Source organism: Neophocaena asiaeorientalis, unplaced genomic scaffold, assembly GCF_003031525.2.
Source record: "Neophocaena asiaeorientalis asiaeorientalis breed wild unplaced genomic scaffold, Neophocaena_asiaeorientalis_V1.1 scaffold242, whole genome shotgun sequence".
Classification (NCBI taxonomy): domain Eukaryota; kingdom Metazoa; phylum Chordata; class Mammalia; order Artiodactyla; family Phocoenidae; genus Neophocaena; species Neophocaena asiaeorientalis.
The window spans coordinates 5,586,276-5,611,864 of NW_020172451.1; the positions used below are offsets into that span (position 1 = coordinate 5,586,276).

Sequence of the window (25,589 nt, forward strand, 5' to 3'; positions counted from 1 at the left end):
TTGTGCAAGGATCAACTGTAGTTTGCCCTCCTTTTATATTTTCTTAAGCTGAAAACTCAGATTTTTTAATTTGAATTCTTTCTTTTCTATATGAGCCCTTAATGCTATCAGGTTCCTTGTAGGCACTGATTTAGCTGCATTTCACAAATTTGGATATGTTATAGTGTTTATTTTCATTCAGTTCAAAATATTTTCTAATTTCCCTTTAGACTGTTTCTTGAAACCTTGGATTATTTAGAAGTATGGGGGTTTTTTCAAAATATTTCCATGGTTTCCAACTATCTTTCTGTTATTGATTTCTAGTTTAATTCTGTTCAGTTTAGATAACATACTTCGTATGATTTTAATTCTTTTAAATTTGGTCAGGTTCATTTTATGACCCTAGAAATCATCTGTCTTGGTGAACATTCCATGTATCTTGAAAAGAATGTATATTGGACTGTTGTTGGGTGGAGGGTTCTATAAATGTCAATAAGATCAAGTTGGTTATAGTGTTTAGGTTCTTGCTTATTTTCTATTTGTTCTATCAATTACTGAGAGAGGAGTGTTGACGTCACCAACAATAATTTTGCATCTGTTTATTTCTCCTCGCATTTTTATCAATTTATGCTTCATGTGTTTTGAAACTCTGAGAAAAAGTATATTTGTATTTACCATTTCTGCTTCTCTTCTTTTATTTCTCAAGCTCAAAAGTGTCTCTCTTTTCTGTGTAGCACAGAAGTGTCTGTCATTTTCCTTCCCCTGAAGAACTTCTTTCAGCATGTCTACTGGAGACAAGTTATCATAATTTTCCTTCATTGAGCATATCTTTATTGCTCCTTCATTCCTAACAGTTTTTTTTTCTGGATATAGAATTATGGGTTGACAATTCTTTTGTTATAACACTTTAAAAATGTTGTTCCATTGTCTTCTGGCCTCCACAGTTTGTGAGGAGAAATCTACAGTCATTCAAGTGGTTTTCTCTCTGTAATGTGTCATTTGTCTCAGGTCGCTTTCAAGATTTTTTCTTTAGCTTTGGTTTTCAGTAGTTTTAGTATGATGTGTTTGAGCATGATTTTCTTTGCGTTTATCTTTTTTGAGGTTTGCTGAACTTCCTGAATCTGCAAATTTATGTTTTTCCATCAAATTTGGGCAGGTTTCAGCTATTATTTCCTGAAGTTTTCAGTTTTTTTCTGTACCAATCTTCTTCTCTTCTCCTTTCAGTACTCCAGTGACATGGGTGTTAGACCTTTTGTTTTTGTATCACAGGTCTCTCTATCATAGTCCTTGGAGATATATTCTTTCTTTTTCCTCTGTTGATCAGATTAGATTATTTCTAGTCATCTATTTTCAAGTTCACTGACTCACTCCTCTGTCATCTCCATTCTGTCCTTGAGCCAATCCAGTGAAAATTTTATTTCAGTTGTTGTTTTTTCCAGTTCTAAAGTTTCCACTTGGTTCTTTTTTTTTTTTTTTTGACTGCAATTTCTTTGCTCAGAACTGGTCTTTCCATTTATTTTAAGAATGTGTACTCTTACTTCATGGTTATAATAGCTGCTTTAAAATATGATAATTTCAACATCTGGGTCAAGCTTGCTGTCTTTTATCTTGAAAATTGTTGGGATTTTCCTGGTCCTCTGTATATTGAGTAATTTTGGACTGTATCATGGACATTTTTAATGTTATGTTGTGACACTCTGGTCCTGTTAACATCCTTGGTAATGCGTTGACTGATTGATCTTTTTTAGGCAGGCAATCAACCCATTTAGTTTCATGGTGCAAGTCCTGACCTGCCTTCTGTGGTTTCAACATCAGTTCCGTTTTCAAAGCCATTGTAGCTCTGTCAGGTGAGCCCATGAGTGCAGCATGCAGGAGACAGTCTTAACTACACTGTAGTAAAGTTCTCAAAGCTTTCACTGTGCTGCTCTGGGTTAGTTTCACACATGTGCACATCACAGGTGAACCTGGAACTTCCTTCATTCATTTGGGCGTCCCTTTTTCTAGCCCTCTCTATGATTTCTCCCCACACTCTCCAGCACTCAGGGACCCCTTTTGGTTGGAAAATCTTAGGTTTTAGCCATTCTGTGCTACTGAGTGCTTCTCATGACTGGGTCCCCCTCCAGGCCAACATGGTGAGATAAAAACGAGAAAGAGAAAATAATGTGGATTTCTCCAATCCTCCTTGAACACAGGGACCCCTTTTACCATCTCCTCTGGTTAGAGAGAAGAATTTCAGTTGTGGGTACCTACTTGGCCAATACTATTGCTGGCACCACCATAGAAGTACAGTTTTGTAACTGGGCTTGCCCCAGATCAGGAATGAGACAGTAAAAAGAGACAAGAAAGGGGGGATTCCCCCATGCTCTTTGTACTTCAGGGGCTCACCTTCCTAGTTCTTTGGTCAGAAAAACAGACTTTCTTTTGGAGATTTTTCTGTCCATATCCACTGCACAGTTCCAGAATTAGGACTGCCTTTAAGCAGCCCTTAAGTTGGAAATATGGGAGGAAAAAAGCCCGTGAACCTCACCATTATGTAAGTCATTCTTCAAGTTTTGATTTCCCTCTCCATAAGCCTCCTATTATTTACTTTTTACTGTCTTCAGAGAGTTGCTTTTTGTATTCTGTCTAGAGTTTTTGGTTGTAACCAGTGGAAGAGACAGGTTGAAGTAAGTATGTGTGTCTACTCCATCTTAACTGGGTCATCACTCATGCTTTAAGGAGTCCCCGCTCTCTGGTCTTCTTGGCTGAAGTGCCCCGGACCCCGCCCTGGTCCATCATTCTCAGTCACATGCAGTAGCTGAAGTTATCTGATTCACTAAATTTTCCATGTGTTTGCTGTACATTCCTGCCATCACAGGATGAGCTCCTTGAGGACAGGGCTTCTGTTCACCATGCTCATCATTGTGTTTGTAGGACTTAGAGCTGCACATTGTATGTATTTGTGACTGACAGTCTGGCTGATAGGAAGGCAGGATCTGACTGATTGTCAAGCTCTAAAGAGGCAGACAATAGGAGAGAAAATAAGTAACTTCTGGAAAAGGCCACAGAAAAACCTTCCAATCTCTCTAGAGGAGACAAGGATATAAAATGGTACAGAGGAGAAATGAATGGGAAATAGGTAGGAGCTCCTGGTTTGAGCACAACTCACTAAGAAAAATAATCCAGCTTCATAGCCTGGAAAAGGAATTGGGTAGGGAGGCTGCTTGGACATGTGTCTAGACAGTGAGATCAGCTTGATAGTGAGTTGACTTTGCAGAGACAGAACACGCCTCTCAGGATCTCCGTCCTTCTGAGGGAAGTCCAGGTGCGTCCTCTGGGTTCAGACAGGATTTACGAGGCACCTAACGGTGAAGGCAGGGGAATAGGCCTCATGAGGACCTACAGTCCTTTTAAACAATAGTTGTGAAAATGCAACATAATCCACCCAACCTTCCAAAACCTTAGTGGTAAAGTAACGATAGAAGATTAGACTGCTGGACCTTTGGATCCTTTTCCACCCTTGACATTCCATGATTCTGTGAAGTCCGGTAGACAGTTGGAGACGGAATGGAGAAGCAGGTGAGGTTACCAGTGCTAACAGCACAGAAGTGTGGGCAAACGGCATCCAGGTGGTAGCTGGGGACAGGAGCGGGGATGACCTCTCAGAAGAGTACATAAGCTTTGGGGTGGAAGGAGAGAGGAGTGGTCGAGGGGGCAGGCAGAGAGGGAGAGTCACTCACTGAGGGCACACGTTTGCCAGGTGGTGCGTGTTCCAACCCATGGTGTCATTTAAAGAGCAGCATCACGACGGTGCCTAGAGAGGGGGAGATGGTTAACAGCGTCACACGTTAAGCCAGCAGAGACCCCGGACTTGGTAATATAGAAGCAACTGGCGAATTTAAAGACTGTGTGTATTTGGGGGGGTCTCAGTCAGGGGAGGTGTGCCACCATAGTTCACCTGTGTTCCCCACAAGCTGGCATCTGCCAGGAGAGAAAATGAAAGTGGGCATGACCTCATTTCGTCCATTTCAGCAGCGACATGGGAAGAGGGAGAAGACCCCGCCCAGCTGCAGCAGGGCCTCAGCACCTGCCCACTGAGGAAATGCAAGAATTTTTGTTTGCCAAACCACAGGAGTCAATGTTTATGTAATTCACCAAAGAGGCGCTGGTCTGAATAAGACCCTTTCCGTGTGACACATGGGTCAACAGCACAGTGTGGGCCTCCGGGGTAATGAGGGCCACGGTGTTGGTGGTGATCAGTGCGTACAGAACACTGTCAGTCATCAGGGGACCTGAGGAGTGGTCCAGGATAGCTGAGACCAGCAGCAGAGTTTCTTAGAAAGGATTTAAAGGAGAAGCCACATGAAGAGCAATGATTACTGCTTAATTTGTTGGTTGCAGTGCTGTGTCGTGCTGTCTGCTTTTAAAATGTAGGACAGTAGTGGGATGTTCCAGGAGGGCCTTCTCTGGGGCGCTGCAGGCTTCACTTGCCCCAGGACCTCACACAGTGCCTGGCACTCAGCGGTGCTCAGCAGAACTGCTCCGGTTGAATTGAAATAGACACGTTAAGTGAAAAGAAGATCCTGCGCGTGTAAAAACCATGGGTGGCCCTCACCTCTGTGAAATGTAATAGTTAATGGGTCCTTTCCTCTGAGGAGTGAAGGTAGAGGGGCTACCAAAACTGTAGCTTCAGACGGAATGACAACGGTGAGAAAGGCTTTCCTCTGGCATGGGAGGACCCTGAGCTTCAGTGCCAGGATTCCCGGTACTGGCTGTGCAATTTTTGGAACGCGATTTCACCTCTCTAAACCACAGCATCCCCTTTTGCAAACTGGGGTGGCAATGCCAGCACTGCTGTGAAAACCCAGATTCGGTAGTTCCAGCCTGACTGGTCACAGAGCTTGTGGAGGCCACGATTACCCTAAAACCACAGTGCTCCCCACCTGGCATCACATACACAGGGTCAGCTACAAAGCCGCGTCTTTGGGGAATCACATAAACCTTTGACTGTTGCATTTTCTCAACTGACGGCCTCCTGGTTGACTTTAGATTTTTTTTCCTTACGAGCAGCTCACCTGCTGGAGCATGAATAACGCCACTTCTTTAAAAGGGCGACGTGGGGCTTGTGTGCTGTCCCCACCCTGGTTTTCCAGGTTCCCTGGAGGGGAAGTTCCTGTGAGGGTCCCTGTGGGGCCTCGCTCAGGTGTCCCCCTTACTCACCCTCAGGCAAGATGCACTGATCACCCACGTGCCTGTGCGCAAGCGTGGTTCCAAGCAAGGCGACCGAGGAGAAAGAAGTGGCCAAGGGTTTTACAGGGTTTCACGCGCCCCTAATTTGTTTTAGTGATTGGAAGAATCCAGGGCACCCCAAACTCCTTCAGCCACAGTCTTCACTGTGCCCCGTGGAGGCCTAGCCACAGTCTTTTTTTAAAGTGTCCTTGGCGCCCATCGTTCTGTGACTAAACAGAGTTTTGATCATTTTACATCCCACAGACCTAACCTTTGAACATGAGCTGAGACTGAGTCTGTAGGTCACGTTCCCACAGTGTTCCTGGACTGTTAGCTTTGGTCTGCGTGATCACGCCAACGTGTACGTTCAGAAATACAAGTTTTTAGTTGTCTTCATCTGAAGACAATGTTATAGTGTGTTTTTTATCCCTCTGGGAATAAATGAGCCCTTTTTGTTTTGTGAACTGCAGGAAAAGTTGAACAGCATTTATCTGGAAATAAGCAAGTACTCCTAAAATTTAAGATTTCCCTAACATGCAGCTGGGGAAATAAGACTGTATTTTAAGAATTAAGTTAGACCAGATGTGAAATAGCAGACTTTAACGCTATCTTTGAAACAAACCGGGGTAGGAGAATCCCTTGAGAGATTAATGAGTCCATTAAATTTAAACAGATTCTTTTTTTTTTTTCTTTTAAGACCAAAACAGAAGGTTGCAGATTCAGAACTAGCTTGTGAACAGGCTCATCAGTATCTTGTTACCAAAGCAAAAACCAGATGGTCAGACTTGTCTAAGGTAAGAAAATGATTATTTCCTTAAAAGGAAAGGGAATCGATTTCAATGTTCCAGGATCATTGTGATGAGGGAGCTATTTTCCATCCAGTCACTAAGATGGCAACGCAACTTTGTATAGCAATTTAGGGACTCCTTTTCTTCTTAAAATACTTTTTCAAAATAAATTCTCACATTCAAGGTCAATTGATCTTTAGAAAAATAAGTAATTTTAAGAGTTACATGGACTGAAATTGCTGGCTTTATCTCAGGTTTGATATGAGTTAAAAATTTTAATGAAAAATGTAAGATGCTATCATTCTTGTTTTTACACAGATATAAGCATGCTTTTTAAAGAGGTATTTCTTCCTGTCTTGCTAAAATTATAGAAAGCATAGTTTGAAGGTGAATACCCTCCATGTGCAATTGTGTAAACTGTGATGATGGTGTCAAGATGGTAAACATACTCTTAACAATGGCAGCTGTACCTGCAGGACAGTAGATCTGAAATGCAAGCGTGCGTCATCCTGAGGTCTAGGGTATGGGGCCACCACTTCTCAATGCAACAAGGACACAAAAACTTCATTTAAAAAAGTATTTGTATCCTGCATTATGGAAGTATTTTCACACTATTCTGAAGAATGTCTCCACTTTGTTTCATGTGGTCATTTTCTATCTATGTTTGCTCTGTCTTGGCCTGTGCCCGATGAGAAGTCCCGCTTTTAAGACCTGTTAAGCACCCGGGCTGCCTCACAGCCTTGACTGTGCCAGCCCAGGGCGGCAAAATCACACAGATCGAGGCCGGGCCAGCCTTCCAGAGCAGTCCTTTGGGTCGCACAGATTGAGGCCGGCCAGCCTTCCAGAGCAGTCCTTTGGGTCACACAGATCGAGGCCGGGCCAGCCTTCCAGAGCAGTCCTTTGGGTCGCACAGATTGAGGCCGGGCCAGCCTTCCAGAGCAGTCCTTTGGGTCACACAGATCGAGGCCGGGCCAGCCTTCCAGAGCAGTCCTTTGGGTCGCACAGATTGAGGCCGGGCCAGCCTTCCAGAGCAGTCCTTTGGGTCACACAGATCGAGGCCGGGCCAGCCTTCCAGAGCAGTCCTTTGGGTCGCGGAGTGCAGGGCAAGCTCTGGATTGTAAGCAGCAGCCACACAGGCCACAGCAGCGCCAGCTGGGGAGAGGGCAGAGCTGGCCACCTGACCACCTTCCCGTGTGCCCGCCCCATCCCTGCTTCTCTCTGGCCTTCAAACTCCCTCAAACCTATTTAAGAAAAAGCCCCTTCTCCCCAGTGTGCCTCCCCTCTCAGCTGCCCTGCCCTCCTTCCCCTCATGGGAGCAGCCCCGCCCTGTGGTCTGACTCCAGGGACTCCCGAGGGCCACGGCCAGGGCCCTTCGCAGCTTCATCCGACCCCGCTTTGACTTAGCACAGACTCACTGCACAGGGGTTTGTGCGCCGGGTTCAGTGGTAACCAAGGCCTGTCTGCTCCTGCCTGGTGGAGCTCATGGACCAGGGGAAGTGACAGATTATTAACAAAGCAGATGGGCGCTGGAAGGAGCAGGCCACTGGGAGTGGCCAGAGGCTGTGGAGGCCTTTGTTTCTGCCTTGTTCAGTCCATCCTTCCTGAAACGCCTCCACCCCCGGCACCATGACACCCTGCAGGGCCCCCTCCCCTCCCGTCCCGGCCTCCTGGCTGGGTGACGTCCTCCCCGTCAGTGTGGACTCTCACTCCACCTCGATTCCATGGCCTCTCGTAGCCACCTTCATCCTTGATGTCGTGCGGGACCCCAAACTGTGTGGAGGAGGCCTGGGGACCCCAGGGTGCTGTGCTACTAAACCAGGAGCCTTGCGTCCATCGGGCGGAGACCTCCTCCAGCTCTTCTAGGACTGAGCCTGGCGGGGAGAGGACGCGCTTTGTCCAGAATCAAGCGTCGTGTCACCTCACTGGCCCCCACAGGACTAAACGATCCTGTGCATGTGGATATCTCTGCCACTCTCTCAGTTTATTTTAACTAAAGCACTGAAGGAATTAGTTCTGAATTCTAAATCAGCAGAAAGTGTAATACCTAAATAAGATCAGCAGTATTCCCACCAGACCAACTGGAGATGAGACGGCTGTTCTCACTCGGTGCACCCATCCCAGCTCTTCACTTCTGGGTCCCAGCATTTAGAGATGGTGAAGGTGACCAAAGGTGTGGAGTCTCCCTTCTGCCGCATATCTGTTGGGAATTTGCCAAACAGGACCTGCTAATATCCAAAAGGATGTATTGTCCAGTAAAACCGTGTTTGAACTTGAACAAGGATTCAGCGTTTAGTCATCTAGTGACCTTCACATAGAGTCACGGGGCTCTCCGCTCCACCATGCGCTGCTGGGGGCACCTCCAGCTGCATTCTCAGAAGTACATAGGAGTCGTCCCATTTGGGGGCAGCTTAATATGCCCATTGCTATTTAGGTGTTTTTGGAAAATAAGTTCATTGATTTCTTCAGCAAACCTTTTTTTTGTTTGTTTTTTTGTTTTTGCGGTACGCAGGCCTCTCACTGCCGTGGTCTCTCCCGTTGTGGAGCACAGGCCCCGGACGCGCAGGCTCAGTGGCCATGGCTCACGGGCCCAGCCGCTCCGCGGCATGTGGGATCTTTCCGGACCAGGACGCGAACCCATGTCTCCTGCACCGGCAGGAGGACTCTCAACCACTGCGCCACCAGGGAAGCCCCAGGCCTAACTTTTTTAAGCTTAATTGTTTTTTAATTTGTGATGCTACAGTGGAATATAAAAATAATATATGTATGTAACTATGTATATGTAATATGTATGTATATATGCACATTTAACATACATGTTTTATAATATATATGTATTATATGTATAATGTATACGTGTAGTTTAAGTAAGTGTGTATAATGTGCAGTCACCGTGTATCCCAGATTGTACGCCACCATGTAACCACCATCCAGATGAAGGAATAGAATGTTAACAGTATCTTAGACCAGGGAGCTACACTTTTTCTGTGAAGGGCAAGACAGTAAATGTTTTCGACATTGTGGGTCACAGGGCTCTGTTGGGACTCTCAGGCGTCTTACTTTCTTCCCCTCCAGTGGATGTGTAGCAGTAGCTCGTTGCTGTTTTAATTAGCATTTGCTGTTTACTAATGAAATTGGGCATTTTTTCATTTATTTATTCATTAGTCAGTTTTCTTTATCTGCGAAGTGCCTGCTTGAGACTTTTTTACAGTTTTCACACTGGCTTGTCTGTGTTTCTTTCCTTGGTCAGTGGGAACGCTTACTTTGTTTTGGCCCGTAGATTTTTGTAAGTGGTACGTGATGCAGATATCTTCTCTCAGTTTGTGTTCAGTCTTCACCCTTTAAAAAAATTTTTAATTTAATTTTTCTTCCAGTTTATTGAGATATAATTGACAAACAGCACCATACAAGTTTAAGGTGTATGGCGTAATGATTTGACTTACGTATATTGTGAAATGCTTATCACAATAAATTTAGTGAACATCTATCATCTCATATAAATATGAAATTAAAGAATTAGAAAAAAATTTGTGTGTGATGAGAATTCTTAGGTTTTAGTCTCTTAACTTTCGTGTATAACATACAGATGTGTTATATATTATATATATGTTATACATACAGCTGTGTTCATTATATTCAGCTGTATTCATGATATTTATCGTGTTGTACATTACATCCCTAGTACTTATTTATCTTAGAACCGGAAGTTTGTAGTACCTGTTGACCACCTTCATCCAATAGCCCCTCCCCGCACCCCTTGCTTTTGGTAATCACAAATCTGATCTCTTTTTCTATGAATTGTTTGTATGCTTGTTTCTTTGTTTTTAGAGTATAATTGACCTAAAAGACTATGTTAGTTCCTGTTATACAACATAGTGATTTTTCTTCTGCTCATTTCAAAATGACCACCAGGATAAGTCTAGTTATGATGTGTCACCACAAAGATATTACTTAGTTATTGACTATATTCTCCACACTGTAGCTTTTATACCTGTGACTCATTTGTTTTGCAACTGGAAGTTTGTACCGCTTAATCGCCCTCACCTATTTCTTTCCTCCTCCCAGCCCCCTCTTCTCTGGTAACCACCTGTTTGTTCTGTGCAGCTATAACTCTGTTTCTGTTTTGTTCTGTTTGTTCATTTGTTGTATTTTTTAGATGCCACATTGAAGTGAAGCCATACAGTATCTGTCTTTCCCTGTCTGACTTCTTTCATTTGGCATAATGCTTCTAGGTCCATCCGTGTTGTCACAAATGGCAAGATTTTGTTCTTATTTTATGGTTGAGTAATACTGCATTGTATATATGTGTATATACCACATCTTCTTTATCCATTCATCTCTCAATGTATACTTAAGTTGCTTCCATATCTTGGCTACTGTACATTATGCTGCAACTCCAGTTTTTAATGAAGTTGTTTGGTTTTTTTGGTGTTGAGTTCTATGAGTTCTTTGTATATTTTGGATTAACTCCTTATAAGAATATATCATTTGCAAATATCATCTCCAATTCAATAAGTGGCCTTTTGTTTTCTTGATAGTTTCCTTTGCTGTGTGCAAAGGCTTTTGAGTTTGATGCGGTCCCATTTGTTTATTTTTCCTTTTGTTTCCCTTGCCTGAGGAGACGTATCCAAAAAACCACTACTACGATGGATGTCAGAGCACTGCCTATGTTTTCTTCTGGAATTTTTATGGTTTCAGGTCTTACAACTGATTAAATAGACTTTAATCTATTTTGAATTTATTCTGTGCATGGTGTGAGAGAGTACTCCAGTTTGAGTCTTTTGCATGTAGCTGTCCAGTTTTCCCAACACCACTTACTGATAAGGCTGTCTTTTCCCCATGGTATATTCTTGCTTCCTTTGTCATAGATTAATTGCCCATATAAGTGTGGATTCATGTCTGAGCTCTCTATTCTGTTCCAATGATCTATGTGTCTGTTTTTGTGCCAGTAGGATACTGTTTTTATGATAGTAGCTCTGTAGTTTAGTTTGAAATCAGTTAGTGTGATACCTCCAGTTTTGTTCTTCTTTCTCAATACAGTTTTGGTTATTTGGGGTCTTTTGTGTTTCCATACAAATTTTTGAATTATTTGTTCTAGTTCTGTGAAAAATGCCAGCAGTATTTTGATAGGGATTGCATTGAATCTGTAGATTGCCTTGGGTAGTGTGGTCATTTTAACAATATTAATTCTTCCAACTTATGAACATGGTATATCTTTCCATCTGTTTGTGTCATCTTCAATTTGTTTCATCAGTATCTTATAGTTTTCAGAATATGGGTCTTTTACCTCCTTAGTTAGATTTATTCCTAGATATATTATTCTTTTTGATATGATTTTCTTAATTTCTCTTTCTGATAGTTTATTATTAGTGTATAGAAATGCAACAGATTTCTATATATTAGTTTTGTATCCTGCAACTTTACCAAATTCATCGATGAGCTCTAGTAGTTTTTTGGTGGCATCTTTAGGATTTTTTACGTATAGTATCATGTCATCTTTAAACAGTAACAGTTTTACTTTTTCCTTTCCAATTTGGATTCCTTTTCATTCTCTTTCTTGTCTGATTGCTGTGGCTAGGCCTTCCAGTACTATGTTGAATAAAAATGGTGAGAGTGGATATGCTTGTCTTGTTCCTGATCTTAGAGGAAATGCTTTCAGCTTTTCACAATTGAGTGTGATGTTAGCTGTGGACTTATCATATATGGCCTTTATTATGTTGAGGTATGTTCCCTCTATACCCACTTTGTTGAGAGTTTTTATCATAAATGGGTGTTGAATTTTGTCCAAAGCTTTTTCTGCATCAATTGAAATGGTCATATGATTTTTGTTTTTCAGTTTGTTAATGTGGTGTATCACGTTCATTGATTTGCAGATACTGAACCATCCTTGCGTCCTTGGGAGAAATCCCACTTGATCATGGTGTATGATCTTTTTTAAGGTATTGTTGAATTTGGCTTGCTAATATTTTGTTGAGGATTTTTGCATACATGTTCATCAGTGATAGTGACCTATAATTTTGTTTTTTTGTGATATCTTTGTCTGGTTTTGGCATCAGGGTGGTGCTGACCTCATAGAATGCGTTCATAAGCATTCCTTCTTCTGCAATTTCTTGGAAATTTTGAGAAAGATTGACAACTCTTCTCTAAATCTTTGGTAAAATTCACCTGTGAAGCTGTCTGCCCCTGGACTTTTGTTTTTTGGGAGTTCTTTTCTTACTGAATCAACTTCATTACTAGTAATTGGTCTATTTCTTCCCAGTTCAGTCTTGGGAGATTGTACATTTCTAGGAATTTGTCCACTTCTCCTAGGTTGTCCATATTATTGGCATATAATTGTTCATAGTAATCTCTTGTGATCCTTTGTGTTTCTGTAGTGACGGTTGTAACTTCTCCTTTTTCATTTCTGACTTTATTGGTTTGGGCCCTCTCTTTCTCTTGATGAGTCTGGCTAAAGGTTTATCAATTGTGTTTATCTTTTCAAAGAACCAGCTCTTAGTTCCATTAATCTTTTCTATTGTATTTTTAAGTCTGTATTTTATTTATTTCTGCTCTGGTCTTTATGATTTCTTTCCTTCTACTAACTTTGGGTTTTGCTCTTCTTTTTCTAGTTCCTTTAGGTGTAAGCTTGTGTTATTTATTTGAGATTTTTCTTTTTTCCCGAGATAGGCTTGCTTTGCTATAAACTTCCCTCTTGGAACTGCTTTTGCTGTGTCCCATAGATTTTGGGTCCTTGTATTTCCATTTTCTTTTGTCTTCAGGTATTTTTTTATTTCTTCTTTGATTGCTTCAGTGATCCATCGGTTGTTTAGTAGCATAGTGTTTAGTCTCTACATGTTTGTGATTTTTGCAATTTGTTTCTTACAGTTGATGTTTAGTCTCACAGTGCTGTGGTCAAAAATAAAGCTTGATATTATTTTAGTTTTCTTAAATTTACTGAGACTTGTTTTGTGTCCTATCATGTGATCTGGAGAACATTCCATGTCCACTTGAAAAGAGTGTGTATTCTGCTGCTTTTTGATTCTATATATATATATATATATATATATATATATCAATTAGGTCTATCGGATCTAACGTGTCATTTAAAGCCAATGTTTCCTTATTCATTTTCTGTCTGGATGATCTGTCCATTGATGTCAGTGAGATATTAAAGTCCCCTACTATTATTGTGTTACTGTCTATTTATCCCTTTTTGTCTGTTAATATTTGCTTTATGTATTTAGGTGCTTCTGTATTAGGTGCATATATATTTAGAATTGTTATACCTTTTCTTTAGATTGATCTCTTGATCATTATGTAATGTCCTTCTTTCTCTCTTGTTACAGTCTTTAAAGTCTATTTTATCTGATATAAGTATTGCTACCCTTGGTTTCTTTTCATTTTCATTTGCATGGAATATCTTTTTCCATCCCCTCACTTTCAGTGGGTGTGTGTCTTTAGAGGTGAAGTGAGTCTCTTGTAGACAGCATATATATAGGTCTTGTTTATGTATCCATTCAGCCACTCTGTGTTTTTTGATGGAGCATTTAGTCTATTCACATTTAATATAAATACTGATAGGTATGTACTTATTGCCATTTTGTTAATTGTTTTGGGATCTTTTTATAGTTCTTTTTTGTTCCTTTCTTCTTCTTTTGCTCTCTGCCATTGCGGTTTGACGACTATCTCTAGTGTTACGTTTGGATTCCTTTTTTTTTTTCTGTGTGTCTATTATAGATCTTTTGTCTGTTGTTATTGTTAAGGTTATATAGCAATCTGTATATACATGTGATTATTTTAAGTTGCTGGGCTATTAAGTTCAAATGTATTTTAACAATCCTGGCATTTTTACCACACACACACACTTGCTGTTTTTGACATCTTATTTTACATCATTTTGTTTTGTGTATCCCTTAACTACTTTTTGTGGATATAGATGATTTTACTACTTTTGTCTTTTAACCTTCCTACTAGCTTTACATGTGGTTGATTTCTGCCTTTACTGTATATTTGCCTTTACCAATGAGCTTTTTTCTTTCATAATTTTCATGTCTCTAGCTGTGGCCTTTTTCTTTTTCACTTAGGGAATTCCCTTTAACATTTCTTGTAAAGCTCATTTGGTGGTGCTGAGCTCTTAACGTTTGCTTGTCTGTAAAAATTTTTTTTATCTCTCCGTCAAGTCTGAATGAAAGCCTTGCTGGATAGAGTATTCTTGGTTGTAGATTTTCCCTTTTCATCACTTTAAACATTGTGCCACTCCCTTCCATCTAGCCTGCAGAGTTTCTGCTGAAAAATTAGCTGATGGCCTTATGGGAATTCCTTGTATGTAGTTTGTTGCTTTTTCCTTGCTGCTTTTAATATTCTTTCTTTATCTTTAATTGTTGCCATTTTAATTACAATGTGTTTTGCTTTGATCCTCTTTGCGTTGATCCTGTTTGGTACTCTCTGTGATTCCTGTTCCTGGATGTCTGTTTCCTTTCCCAGGTTTGGGAAGTTTTCAGCTATTATGTCTTCAAATATGTTCTCTGCCCCTTTCTCTGTCTCTTCTCCTCATGGGATTCCTATAATGCGAATGTTATTACATTGATGTTGTCCCGGAGGTCTCTTAAACTGTCCTCATTTCTTTTTATTCTTTTTTTCTGTTCTGTTTCAGTGATTTCCACTACTCTGTCTTCCAGCTCACTGATCTATTCCTCTGCATCATCTAATATGTTGATGCCTTTTAGTGTGTTTTTTATTTATGTTATTTTTTTATTCCTTTTAATGTGTGTTAATTATTGTATTCTTCAGCTCTGTTTTGTTCTTCTTTATATCTTCTAACCCTGTTAAACTTCTCACTGTGTTTATCCATTCTTCTGCTGATTTCTTTGAGCTTCTTTATGATCATCATTTCAAACTCTATTGGGTAGGTTGCCTATCTCCACCTTACTTAGTTCTTCTGGGGTTTTATCTTGTTCCTTCATTTGGGATATACTCCTCTGTTGCCTTATTTTGCCTAATTTGCTGCTTTTATTTCTATGTATTTGGTAGGTTGGTTATGTTTCCTGATCTTGCAGAAGTAGCCTTTTGTCGGAGACATCCTCCACATCCCAGCAGCACACTCCCCTCTGGTCACCAGAGCTGTATGCTCTAGGGGTGCCCCCTATGTGGGTGGTGTGGCTTCTCCTGGTGGGTCAGGCTGACTGCTGTGGGTGGTCTGGTAGGCATGGCTGGCCCACAGTCCAGTTGGTTGCCAGGCTCTGCCTTGTGCAGAGGCCACTGGCTGCTGGTGGGTGGGGCCAGGTCATGAGGCTTCTGACTACAGGGCCCCAGGGGGTCCCAGGGCTAGTGCTGGCCCCCTGGTAGGCAAAGCCAGGTTCTGGGGTGGGTGGTTGCAGGGCTGGGTGTCCTGGATCTAGTGTCAGCCTGCTGGTAGGCAGGGCTAATTCCTGACACAGCTGGCTACAGGGTCTGGCATGTCCTAAAGCTGCTGTTGGCCCACTGGTGGTTGGGGCTGGATCCTGGGGCACCTCTCTGTGGGGTCCAAGGTGTCTTGCAGCTTGTTTCAGCCCGCCTGTTGGGTGGGGCTAGATCCCAGGGTGGCTGTCTGAAGAGCTGTGGTGGTCCTGGGGCTGGTGGGTAGGGTCAGGAACCAGGGGGTCCTGGGGCTTTTGCTCGCCCACTGGTGGGTAAGGCTGGTCCTGGGGCTAGTGCTGCTCCACTGGTGGGTGGAGCCACATCTCAGGATCTCTGGCTTCAAGGCCCTGGGGGTCCTGGAGTTGATATTAGAGACTGCTAGTGGTCAGGGCCAGGGCCCTGGGGGTCCTGGGGCTGATGCCTATCCACTCATGGTGAGGCTGGTCCCAGAGCTCGTGCCAGTGCACTGGTATGTGGGGATGAGTCCTGGACCCTGTGGTGGGCTCAGGGTGTCTTAAGGCAGCAGGCCTGCTGGGGAGAGGGACTGTGTCTCTGCCCAGCTGCTTGCTTGTCCTGAGGCATCCCAGTACTGGTGCTGACAGGCTGGTGGGCAGGCCAGGTTCCAGCATAAATAAGATAGAGGGAGTATTCCAGAACGGCGTTTGCTAACCCCAGTGTCCACATGGTAGAACGAGCTCCCCCAGAATGGTTGCCACCAGTGTCTTATGATCCCAGGGCAAGCCCCAGGTGCCTTCTGTTTCTCTAAGAGGCTTTCCAAGATCAGCAGGTGGGTCTGACACAGGCTCCTTTCAAATTACTGTTTCTACCCTGGGGCCCAGAGATTTTGTGTGCACCCTTTAGGAGTGGAGTTTCTATTTCTCACAGCCCTCTGATACTCCCGAGAGTAAGCCCTGCTGGCCTTCAAAGCCAAATGTTCTGGGGGCTCATCTTCCCAGCGCAGGAACCCCAGGCTGGGGAGCCCAATGTGGGGCACAGATCCCTTGCTTCTTGGGGAGAACCTCTGCAATTGTAATTATCCTCCCATTTATGGGTTGCCAGGGGTATGGGTCTTGACTATACCATGACTCTGGCCTCACTGTGGTTCCTTCCTTATATCGGTAGCTGTAGAAGCTCTTTTCTGCGAGTCTTCTGGGTTTGCTCATCAACAGTTTCTCTGTTAATAGCTGTAATTTTGGCGTGTCCATGGGAGGAGGTGAGCTCAGGGTCTTCCTACTCTGACATCATGGCCACACCCTCTCCTGTTTTCACCCTCTTTATATGATATCTTCTGATAAATATAAGTTCTTCATTTAATGTAGTCACATTTTTAACTACTCCCTAAAGCTCTTGTTGAAGAAACCCTGCCCTGAAGTCATGAAGATATTCTCCTACGATCTCCCTAGCAGCTTCACAGCCTCACCTTTCACATTCAGGTCTTGACATCAGCACTGGAAGTGTCACGTGTCATGCTGTGGGGATCCAATTCCATCTTCCGTATGGCGATCCAGTTGTCCTGGCACCATTCATTGCAAAGTCCATCTTTTCCCCAGCTGATCTGCAGCATCACCACTGTCCTGCATCAGTGCCCGTGGGTGTTTCTGGGCTCCTCCTTCTGGTTCATTGGTCAGTTTGTCTATCTTGGCACCAGTACCACATCTTTAGAGTCCCCATAACTTAGTAAGACATCTTAATTAGCTGGTTGGCAAGTCCTGCCTCCTTGTTCTCTGAGAGTTTTTGAATCAGTTTGTCAAGTTCCACAAAGAAAAAAAAAACTATTGGGATGTTTGGCAAGAAATGACATCTCTACTACATGGAGCCTTCCGATTAATGAACACATTGTATTTCCATTTATTTTGATCTTTTTAAATATCTTTCAAAAAAGTTTTAGACATTCCTGTGTAGAAGTCTTACAATCATTTAAAGATTTATTCCTCAAACTTTCTATTTTTGATGCTACTGTAAATGTTATTTTTTTAATTCATTTTCCATGTCTGAGATATAAAAATGTGGATAATTTTATGTATTGATAGAGAATCCAGATTTTTTGCCAAAGCCTGTTAGTGTAATAATTTATTTATGGATTCCTTGTATTCTTATATATGCAGTCATGTCATTTGTGAATAAATGACAATTGTATTTCTCCCTGCCCTGTTTTTACACCTTTTAACAATTTTAACTTGCCTAACTACACTGGTGGGCACCTCCAGTACAATGATGAATAGAGGGCGATAGAGATATTCTCGCCTGGTTCCTGATCTTACAGGGAATGTTTCGTGGTTTCACCGTTAGGTATGATGCTCGCAGAGGACTTGGGAGATGGACCCACTATGTCTCCCTCACAGTGTATTAGAAGGAGGAGCGAATGAGCTATTGTTCGGAAACAATTTAAGACAGAGTGGAATGCCCTGTGCTACCTGCTCTTCTAGTCTGTGGTGACAAATCCCCAGATGCCTTTTGTACCCCTCAGGGATATTAAAATGGTACCATACCACCTTATCACAACAACCAGAGTCTCATGTCCCTCATTTCCCCTCTGACAGACAGCCGGGCAGCCAACTTCGCTGCATCGTGGAGATGATGACCTCAGCAGTGTGGGCTGCGCCTCACTCCCCAGGCTCTGCTTGACTCTTATCTCTAACAGTGTTTGATCTCAAGTTGTGATAACCTCAGCAGTGTGGGCTACGCCTCATTTCCCAGGCTCTGGTTGACTCTTATTTCTAACAGTGTTTGATCCCAAGTTGTCGGTCAGAGAAGAATCCAAGCCACACACCTGAGACCCCTCATTACCCAGAAATAAGCCCCTCCTAGGTGTTAACACTTGTTCGTGTTTTGCTCGATCACCTTCTTTAGAGGAATGGGGAGGGTATCTAGGACATAGATTAAAAGGTTTTTAAGCAGGAGGAATGGGAGAAAAATGTCTTAGCTTGCTCCAGATACTGACTATTGAAAAGCCTGTATACTGTCTGAGCAATTATGCATGTTACTAAATGCCTCCTTGGAATATTGTAGAATTTTATCGAAACCGACAATGAGGGCAACAGCATTCTTCGACGACAGGATGTAAAGAACGCGCTGTACGGCTTTGATATTCCCCTCACACCCAGAGAATGTGAGAAGCTTTGGATGAGGTGAGTGGTATCTGAAGGCTGGCTTTTCATTCCGGATGGCCAAATTCAGCACCAGGCTTTCGTCACTCCTCAGGGGTCAGGTGGGACCAGGAATGGTTTTCCTACGGTTGTATCTGTCCTGTTCCCCCGTAGAAAGAAGCCTTGGCCAACAGGCTGGCCTTCAGGAACATGGGGAGCCAGGTAAACACTTGTCACCAGTATTAAATACTAGACTTGAGAGTTTTGCCTTTCCAAGGAACCGGGAGTTCAACCACATCCTTTTACTGTTTCAGAGAACTAAGTCCCTCCCCAAAGACTTAACTCTAATACAAGTAGCTCAGCAGACAGATCTGCAATGGGTAAAGGGAAAAGTGGTCTCTCCCCATCACCTAAAGATGGAAATCAATGTTGCACAACTGTTTTATAGATCAGTAATTTGCTGGAAGAAAATCACCAAAGTTTTGGTAACTTGGAGTGGTTTCCCAAGAGTGTCTTAAACTGAAACTCGTACCTAATGTCGACTACATTTTTCAAAATGTGCTTTAGATTTAGCTGTTTTTGAACCAGGCCCCCAGTTACAACATTCCCTGTGTAGATGTTTAAGTTTCAAGGTGCACTGACAATGCGGTCCATTTCCAAGTTCCAGCTCTGTCTTTGAATTACTTTCTTCTTCATTATATGTTAGCTGCCACTTGCATCCCCGCAGGATCGTACCCCAATATTGCATGTCCTCTCAGAGGCAAGCCCACGGAGCAGTCCATGTAGTATTTCAGCTTTTCATCTGTTCAAAGGGGAAAGCTGCAATGTTGGCCGAGTTTAGAATTAGGCTGTTTTGTGTCTAATTTAGAAAAGCAACTTGAAGTTCTTACAAAATCCTTGGTTTCTTTTTTGTTTTGTTTTGTTTTGTTTTAGGTCAGTTCCAACTCAGGGACAATTTGGCCTCCCTACCCGTTTTCTCTTTTGAGGGACTAGATGAGTGGGTCCATCTGAGTAATCAGAAGATGGGGTGCAGCGGCCAAATGCGTGGGGCTCTCTCACCATGTAGACCTGTGGATGATGCGGAGGTGACTGTGTGGTCCTGACGCTCGGGGAGCTGTCAGGGGGCAGGAAGCATTCACCCCAATACCAGGGTGCAGAGTCGCCTGTTATAAATGCCAGAGGAGGGACATGTCGAGCAGAAAGGGAGACAAAAGTATGGGTGCTGGGGGCCGTGGAAGAGCAGGAAGCTGTCATGGTGGGAGAGAAACTGAAATTGTTCCAAAGGTCCAGATGGGGAAGGAGGGCTGCCTGACCCACGGGCCAGGAGGACGGGTGAGGCATTCTCCAAGCAGTGCCTGGGCTCCAGGCTGAGGAAGGAAAGGTGAGGCTGATCACCTGGCCGCAGTCCTCCCTTTCTGGCAGTATTAACGAGTCATTCGGAAACAACAAAATGTGATGTGGGTCAAGCCATGCTTTAGGAAGCCTAGTCAGGAAGCAGTTCAGAAAAGGGGTTGGTGGGGTGTGGGCCTCGGGAGACTGTGGTCTCCATCAGGGAGGGATGGGGCAAGCTGCAAGAATGAGGGGTGTAGGAGTCAGGTGTCCCCGTGAGGAAGGAGAGCATACTTAGCCCTCTTCCCGATGGGGGACAGAGCAAGGTTCCATGTTCATGGGAGGGAGACACTCAGTGTTGCTTTTGGCTAAAGTTTCTTTATACACGTATTAACATGATTAAATACACAAATATCTACCCTGTGCTGAAAACTGTTTGAGATGAGAATTTCATCTACTTTTGTTTAGCCGGCTGTTTGCCGTAGATGGTGAGTGGTTGAGAGCTCTGCAGCCAGACATGCCTCCACCCCTTATAGCTGTGTGGCCCCTGTCAAGTTACTTAACTTCTCTGTGCCTCACTCTGCCCTGATGAGTTAGCTCAAGTGGTGTATGGATCAGGGTAGGCTGGCTGCGGTAACAAACAAGGCCAGCATCCCAGGGGCTTGCCCCATAATGATGTCAAAATGTAGTGTGGGTGTTGGGAAGCTCTGTTCACAGTCATTCAGGGACCAGGAGTCCCACCACCCCTGGATCTTATGTGTCTGCCAGCAGAGAAGGGAACAGAGTACAGAGGACCCTCTGGTCAGCTTTGTAAGGACCAGGCCTGGAAACATGGCCATCACTTTGCCCAAATTCTTTTGGCTAGAATCCCTTGATGGCTGCACCCCTGCAAGGGAGGCTGGGGGTAGCAGAAGTCTGCAGGGGGATTGCGCTATTACTCAGAGGCCGGGAGGCTGCTGCGCCCCAGGCTGGAAGAGCAAGCGGGGGAGTTACACAGAGATAAGGGAGCTGCTCCCCACCAGCAACTGCAGGGCAAAGGGGAGGCCGTATTATTTGGAGACCAGGAAATTGCCTCCACTCCTGATGCTGTCTCGGAATTTGCGGGAACCTCAACTTCTGTGCTGAGCCGGAGCTACGGATCCATGACAGCAGGTCCCCTGGGAACAGCCTGGCCCTGCCCTCTTCCCACCTCCAAGGGCACAGCTCCCTGGGGGCAGCCAGTGGGCAGCTGGGAAGATGTGCAAAGGGCAAGCGCGGGGTCGAGAGCCACCAGATGTATGTCCAGCCAAAGGGCGAAGGGTGTGTCACATTCCAGGGCTGGGGGGTCACCTGGGTGGCCAGGCAGAAGGGGAGGCTGCGCATCAGCTGAACCACATCGTGAAGGGCAGGACGAGGTGGGGACCCCATCCTGAAGGCCAAGTGTTTGGTGGGACCACATCGTGAAGGGCAGGGCGAGGTGGGGACCCCATCCTGAAGGCCAAGTGTTTGGTGGGGCCACATCGTGAAGGGCAGGGCGAGGTGGGGACCCCATCCTGAAGGCCAAGTGTTTGGTGGGGAAAGAGGGAGGCAGGCCCACGTTCCAGAAAGATCACTCTGGCCACGGGGAGGAGGATGAATTGCCAGAGACAGGGAGGGAGGCACAGAGGTGAATTCAGGGCTGTCTTCCCTGGGTCGTGCCTGGAGGACTGGGACGGAAGTGACAGGTGTGAGAGAGATTTAGGAAGTGAACCCGCAGCTGAGGGGCTATGCTCTGAGGGGGCCTGCACCCTGGCCCATGGCGCCCGGACTGAGCTGTGTGACCTTGGGCCAGTGGCTCACCTTCTCTGAGCTTCAGTAATCTCTCCAGTGGGATGGCAATGGGAACCAAATGATATAAAGAGGGTACCTGGCGTAGATAAGCATAAAAATTAGTAGCAAAAAGATCATATAGATTTGAAATTATTTTCTGATTACAATATTAATGCATACTCATTTTAGGAGACTCAGAAAATCCAGAGAAGCATAAAGGAAAAGAAAAGACAACAGCAAGAAAGCAGCCGTACCCCACTCAGCAGAGAGGATAAACTTGGTGGTGTGGTTTTTTTCATCCATTTTCTAGGCGTTTCCATGATCTCAGTTAGCCGTCCTCACCCTCATTCCACCTCCTGGCCTGCTCCTCTCAATGGCTCAGCGTTTGCTGACCCTGACTCACCCTGGTCCACTCCTTCCAAGTCCCTGCCTGCCGTACGAAGCAGGAGGGCTAGGCGGCAAGGTGGTGGCCCGCGCCAGGCTGTGCAGGCACCAGGAGCCTCCTGCAGTCGCCCGTACAGGGGGAGGGGCATTCTCCCACCCGGCGGGAGTGACAGGGACCCCCGGCAAGGCAGGGAGCAGCTGGGGCCAACGTGACACTCTGCCAGCTCCCGGGGTCTGCTAGTGAGACGAGGAAAGCCCCCGCCAAAACTGGGTAGCTGGAAGTGAGTAGGAAAATAACGTTCAGCTCTTTCGAAAACACAGAATTAGAAAATAGGGAGAATATAGAGAAAACTTGTCAGCATCCATTGTTCACTCGACATTTACGAAGTACCTGTGAAGCGCACGCTTTCAGAGCTCCGGGTTAGCCTGGCAGGTCTTGTTTACGCTGGAAGTAAATTAGTGCATTAACTCCCACATCTCAGTGACCTGGCACATGCGTGCTTAGTTTTTATTCACACGAAGTCTAGCATGTCTAGCGGCTCTTCTGGACGGTTCTCTTCCAAGTGGTGATTCGGGATCTGGCTTCCAGTTGTGGCCTCATCCCTCAGCAGGGTCCCCCGGGACCTGCAGAGCACAGGACCGCACATGGGCTTCGGCGGGCTTCGGCCCAGAAGGACACACTTGTGCCCACAGCCCGCGGCCCAGGGCCGGGCCGTGGTCCCAGCTAACTGCACAGGGGCGGACAGAGTGGGGAGCACATGCGTGTTAAGCTAGCCTGGCTCACTGAGGGTTAAAGGTACACAACCGTCAAGCCTGAAGGAGGCCGCTGTGAAAGGAAACCTGGTAACTGAAGCCAGGCAGGATCTTTTAGCACGAGATTTCAGGAGCAATGCACTTGGTTTTGGAGAGACTGCAGAGAATAAATTACAAGATGAAAGTGCATCCATCCATTCATTCATTCATCAGAGCAATCATTAAGCAGGATTTTCTTGAAACTTTCTAAGTTGCAAGCCCTGTGCTATATTGTGGGGTTCCAGAGAGGAAGGAAGCCTCCACCCTCAGGTTGCTCACGACTCGGCCGGGAAGGCAGCAGCTGCATGCCGGGAGGGAGAGGCTGGGCAGCCCGGGCTGTGGGTGTTCAGAGAGAGACCCCCAGGAGGTGCGATGCCTGAGTTGTCTTAAGAAACAGACATTAGCCAGAGGTGGGGAAAGGGGGTCCTAGTGAGCAGAGAGGCCCAGAGCTGGGGCAGTGGGAGGTCCCTGGGATGGAAGAGGAAGGATGCTGCTTCCGTCAGAAGAGCCTGAGACCCAGAGCCTGCCGGGCACAGGGCACCCCAGGGCCAGGGCACAGAGCTCTGGGGGACCCGCCCTTCGGGGGCGCTCAGTGTCCTGAGCCCCTTCTGTAGCCTCGTTTCATTGGGTAGAACTCCGCTATTTTAGATCTAAAACAAACTTTGCTGAAAAACTATGAAGCCAGTGTATTATAAAAATGCACAGACGACTCAGGTAGGACAGCGGCAGCCTGGGAAACTTGCGTATAGATGCCGGTCGTGTGCGACCAGCTGATCGCGCAGACCTGGCAGAATGTTCGGGAGATAATTAATGCCCAATTTATGCACATTTCTTGTTTGGGTAGGTAAGTTGTATGTTAGTATTCCAATATAAAAGGCAAAGACTATTAAAAAGTCCCTGTGTCATGTGCATCGGCCCACGGGAAGACATATGACTCTCGGTTAACGTGAAGCTGGGTCATCTCTGTTGCCTCAACCAAGGCAGTGTCTAGAGAGAACCTACCCTGTGCCATGCTGGTTGAACACCTGGACCAGGAGAGCCTCTGGGTGGGAAAGGATTTGAAAAGTTTGAAGGAACAGTTCAGAAAAGAGAGGATCGAATGGGACGTGATGGTCGGGGATGAGTTAGAAGAGCTGCGCGTGAAGGAGGGACTAGCTGGACAGGCCCTTAGCTCCGCATAAAGGACACCTTCGTGACTAACGTCGTCTAGAACTACACTGGGCAGTCCCTGAAGGAGCGGGTTTCCCATCTCTGGCGTGGCTTCATCCAAGGCCAGACCGCCGCTTATTGGGGAGCATAAGGGCGGGATTGTGGCCCTGGTTGGGGATGGAGCCCATAGTGTCTCATCTGTGGCTCCACCAGGACTGGCTGAATGTGCCATTGGGCACTGCCCCCTTAGGCAGCTGGACATTGTGTGCTCTGAAGGGCAGCTCTCTGAGCCATCGGACCACCCTCACAGATGGTCCCCGAGAGAATCCCTCTGTCCAAGCTGCGTAAGGACCACGTCTCCCTCTGCTGCAGGCCTGGGTCGTCAGTGGGGCTTGCACCAGACCCTCTGAATCTGGGGTCAGTGATGCTGGAAGATTCTTCTGTCATTTATGTAAGAATCAACTGCTAAACTGAGCATGAAAGGGTAAGACTTTCACAGCACAGCAATCGATGTGAACATATTCAGATCATGTGTACAACCAAATTGCTGTGTGTACAATAGATGGGCAGAGTAATCTGATTATATCATAAATTAGTGGCCATTGCCATATGCAAATGCGAGTTTTTATGGGTCCTCTGTTTATGTGCACATTTTTCGTGGCACATCTGTTGCCGAACCCTTTTAAAATTCAACCGTTACAGGCAAGTTGATTTTTTTAAATGTGACACGAAGGATTATCTGATGAAGGGTGAGGTTATGGAAGCTGAATTAACTCTCTTATTATTCATATTCATAACAATATTTTAGGTGCAGTTGTGCAATCTGGTCTTCTGTTCCTTGGAGATGCGAATAGAATGTTTATGATCTTTATTAATGAAGTAATTAAGAAGTGTCTTTCCATTCAGTTCAAGTGTCACGATTGAGAATTTGTTGTTGGGAATCTCGTGAGCGTTGCCTGCGGGGATGGCAGGCCTTCCTTAGGGACACGTGCCCTTCACGTTCATTGCTCATCAGCCAGGTATCGATAAGGAAGTTTTGCGAGGCATGTTGCTGGGAACTGTGGGTTCGCCCATCAAGATAAACGAGGCATGGTCTCTCCTCGAGAAACCCACCGTCAAGCAGGGAGGGAAGACACGGACTGAAGTGGGGGAAGCAGAGGTGGGATGTGGTTGAGCCTTTGGGTGGCAAATGGCAGCGGCAAACACCAGGCCCTGGTCCCAGCCTCCACCAGCACTCACCCCGCTCCCCGGCCCTCACCACAGGCTACAGGGATCCAGGGGAGGCAGAGACACAGTGCTTTTGCCTCAGGACGAGAGGGAGGTCCCAGAAGAGGCGCCCTGCTGGCCAGGCCTTGCTTGTCAGGCGGGTGGTCTGTGCACGTTCTCTCAGGAGCGCCCTGTAGGGGTGGGGAGCCCCCTTGGGGAGCTTTCTTCTAGGGGTGTCTTTATAGAGTTGCATCACAGCAGCACTCTGGTGGCATCAGGCTGGTCACGGGCCTGATGCAGCTCAGCGAAAGACCCACGGCCCTGGGATCGCCCTAGGAGCTCAAGAAATGGCAACCCTCCCCTTCCCAGGTGCACTGATGGAGAACTAGACTCTCCTTCCTGCAGCTGTCCCCTCACCAGCAGTAGGAGAAGCCATTTGCTAGAGGCACTGGCCCTTCGTGCCGCCTGGCACATAAAGCCACCACAAGCCTCGGGCTTCCTCTGGTGG

General features: G+C 45.4%; 1 protein-coding gene across 1 annotated transcript in view; it reads left to right on the forward strand.

Annotated features, from left to right (window-relative positions):
* The window catches only part of EFCAB6 (EF-hand calcium binding domain 6), a 217,026-nt gene that overhangs the window by 134,624 nt on the left and 56,813 nt on the right, over positions 1–25,589 (forward strand). Inside the window, 2 exon segments of the mRNA XM_024737554.1 lie at positions 5,885–5,981; positions 18,357–18,475. Coding sequence (XP_024593322.1) covers positions 5,885–5,981; positions 18,357–18,475 — 216 coding nt within the window.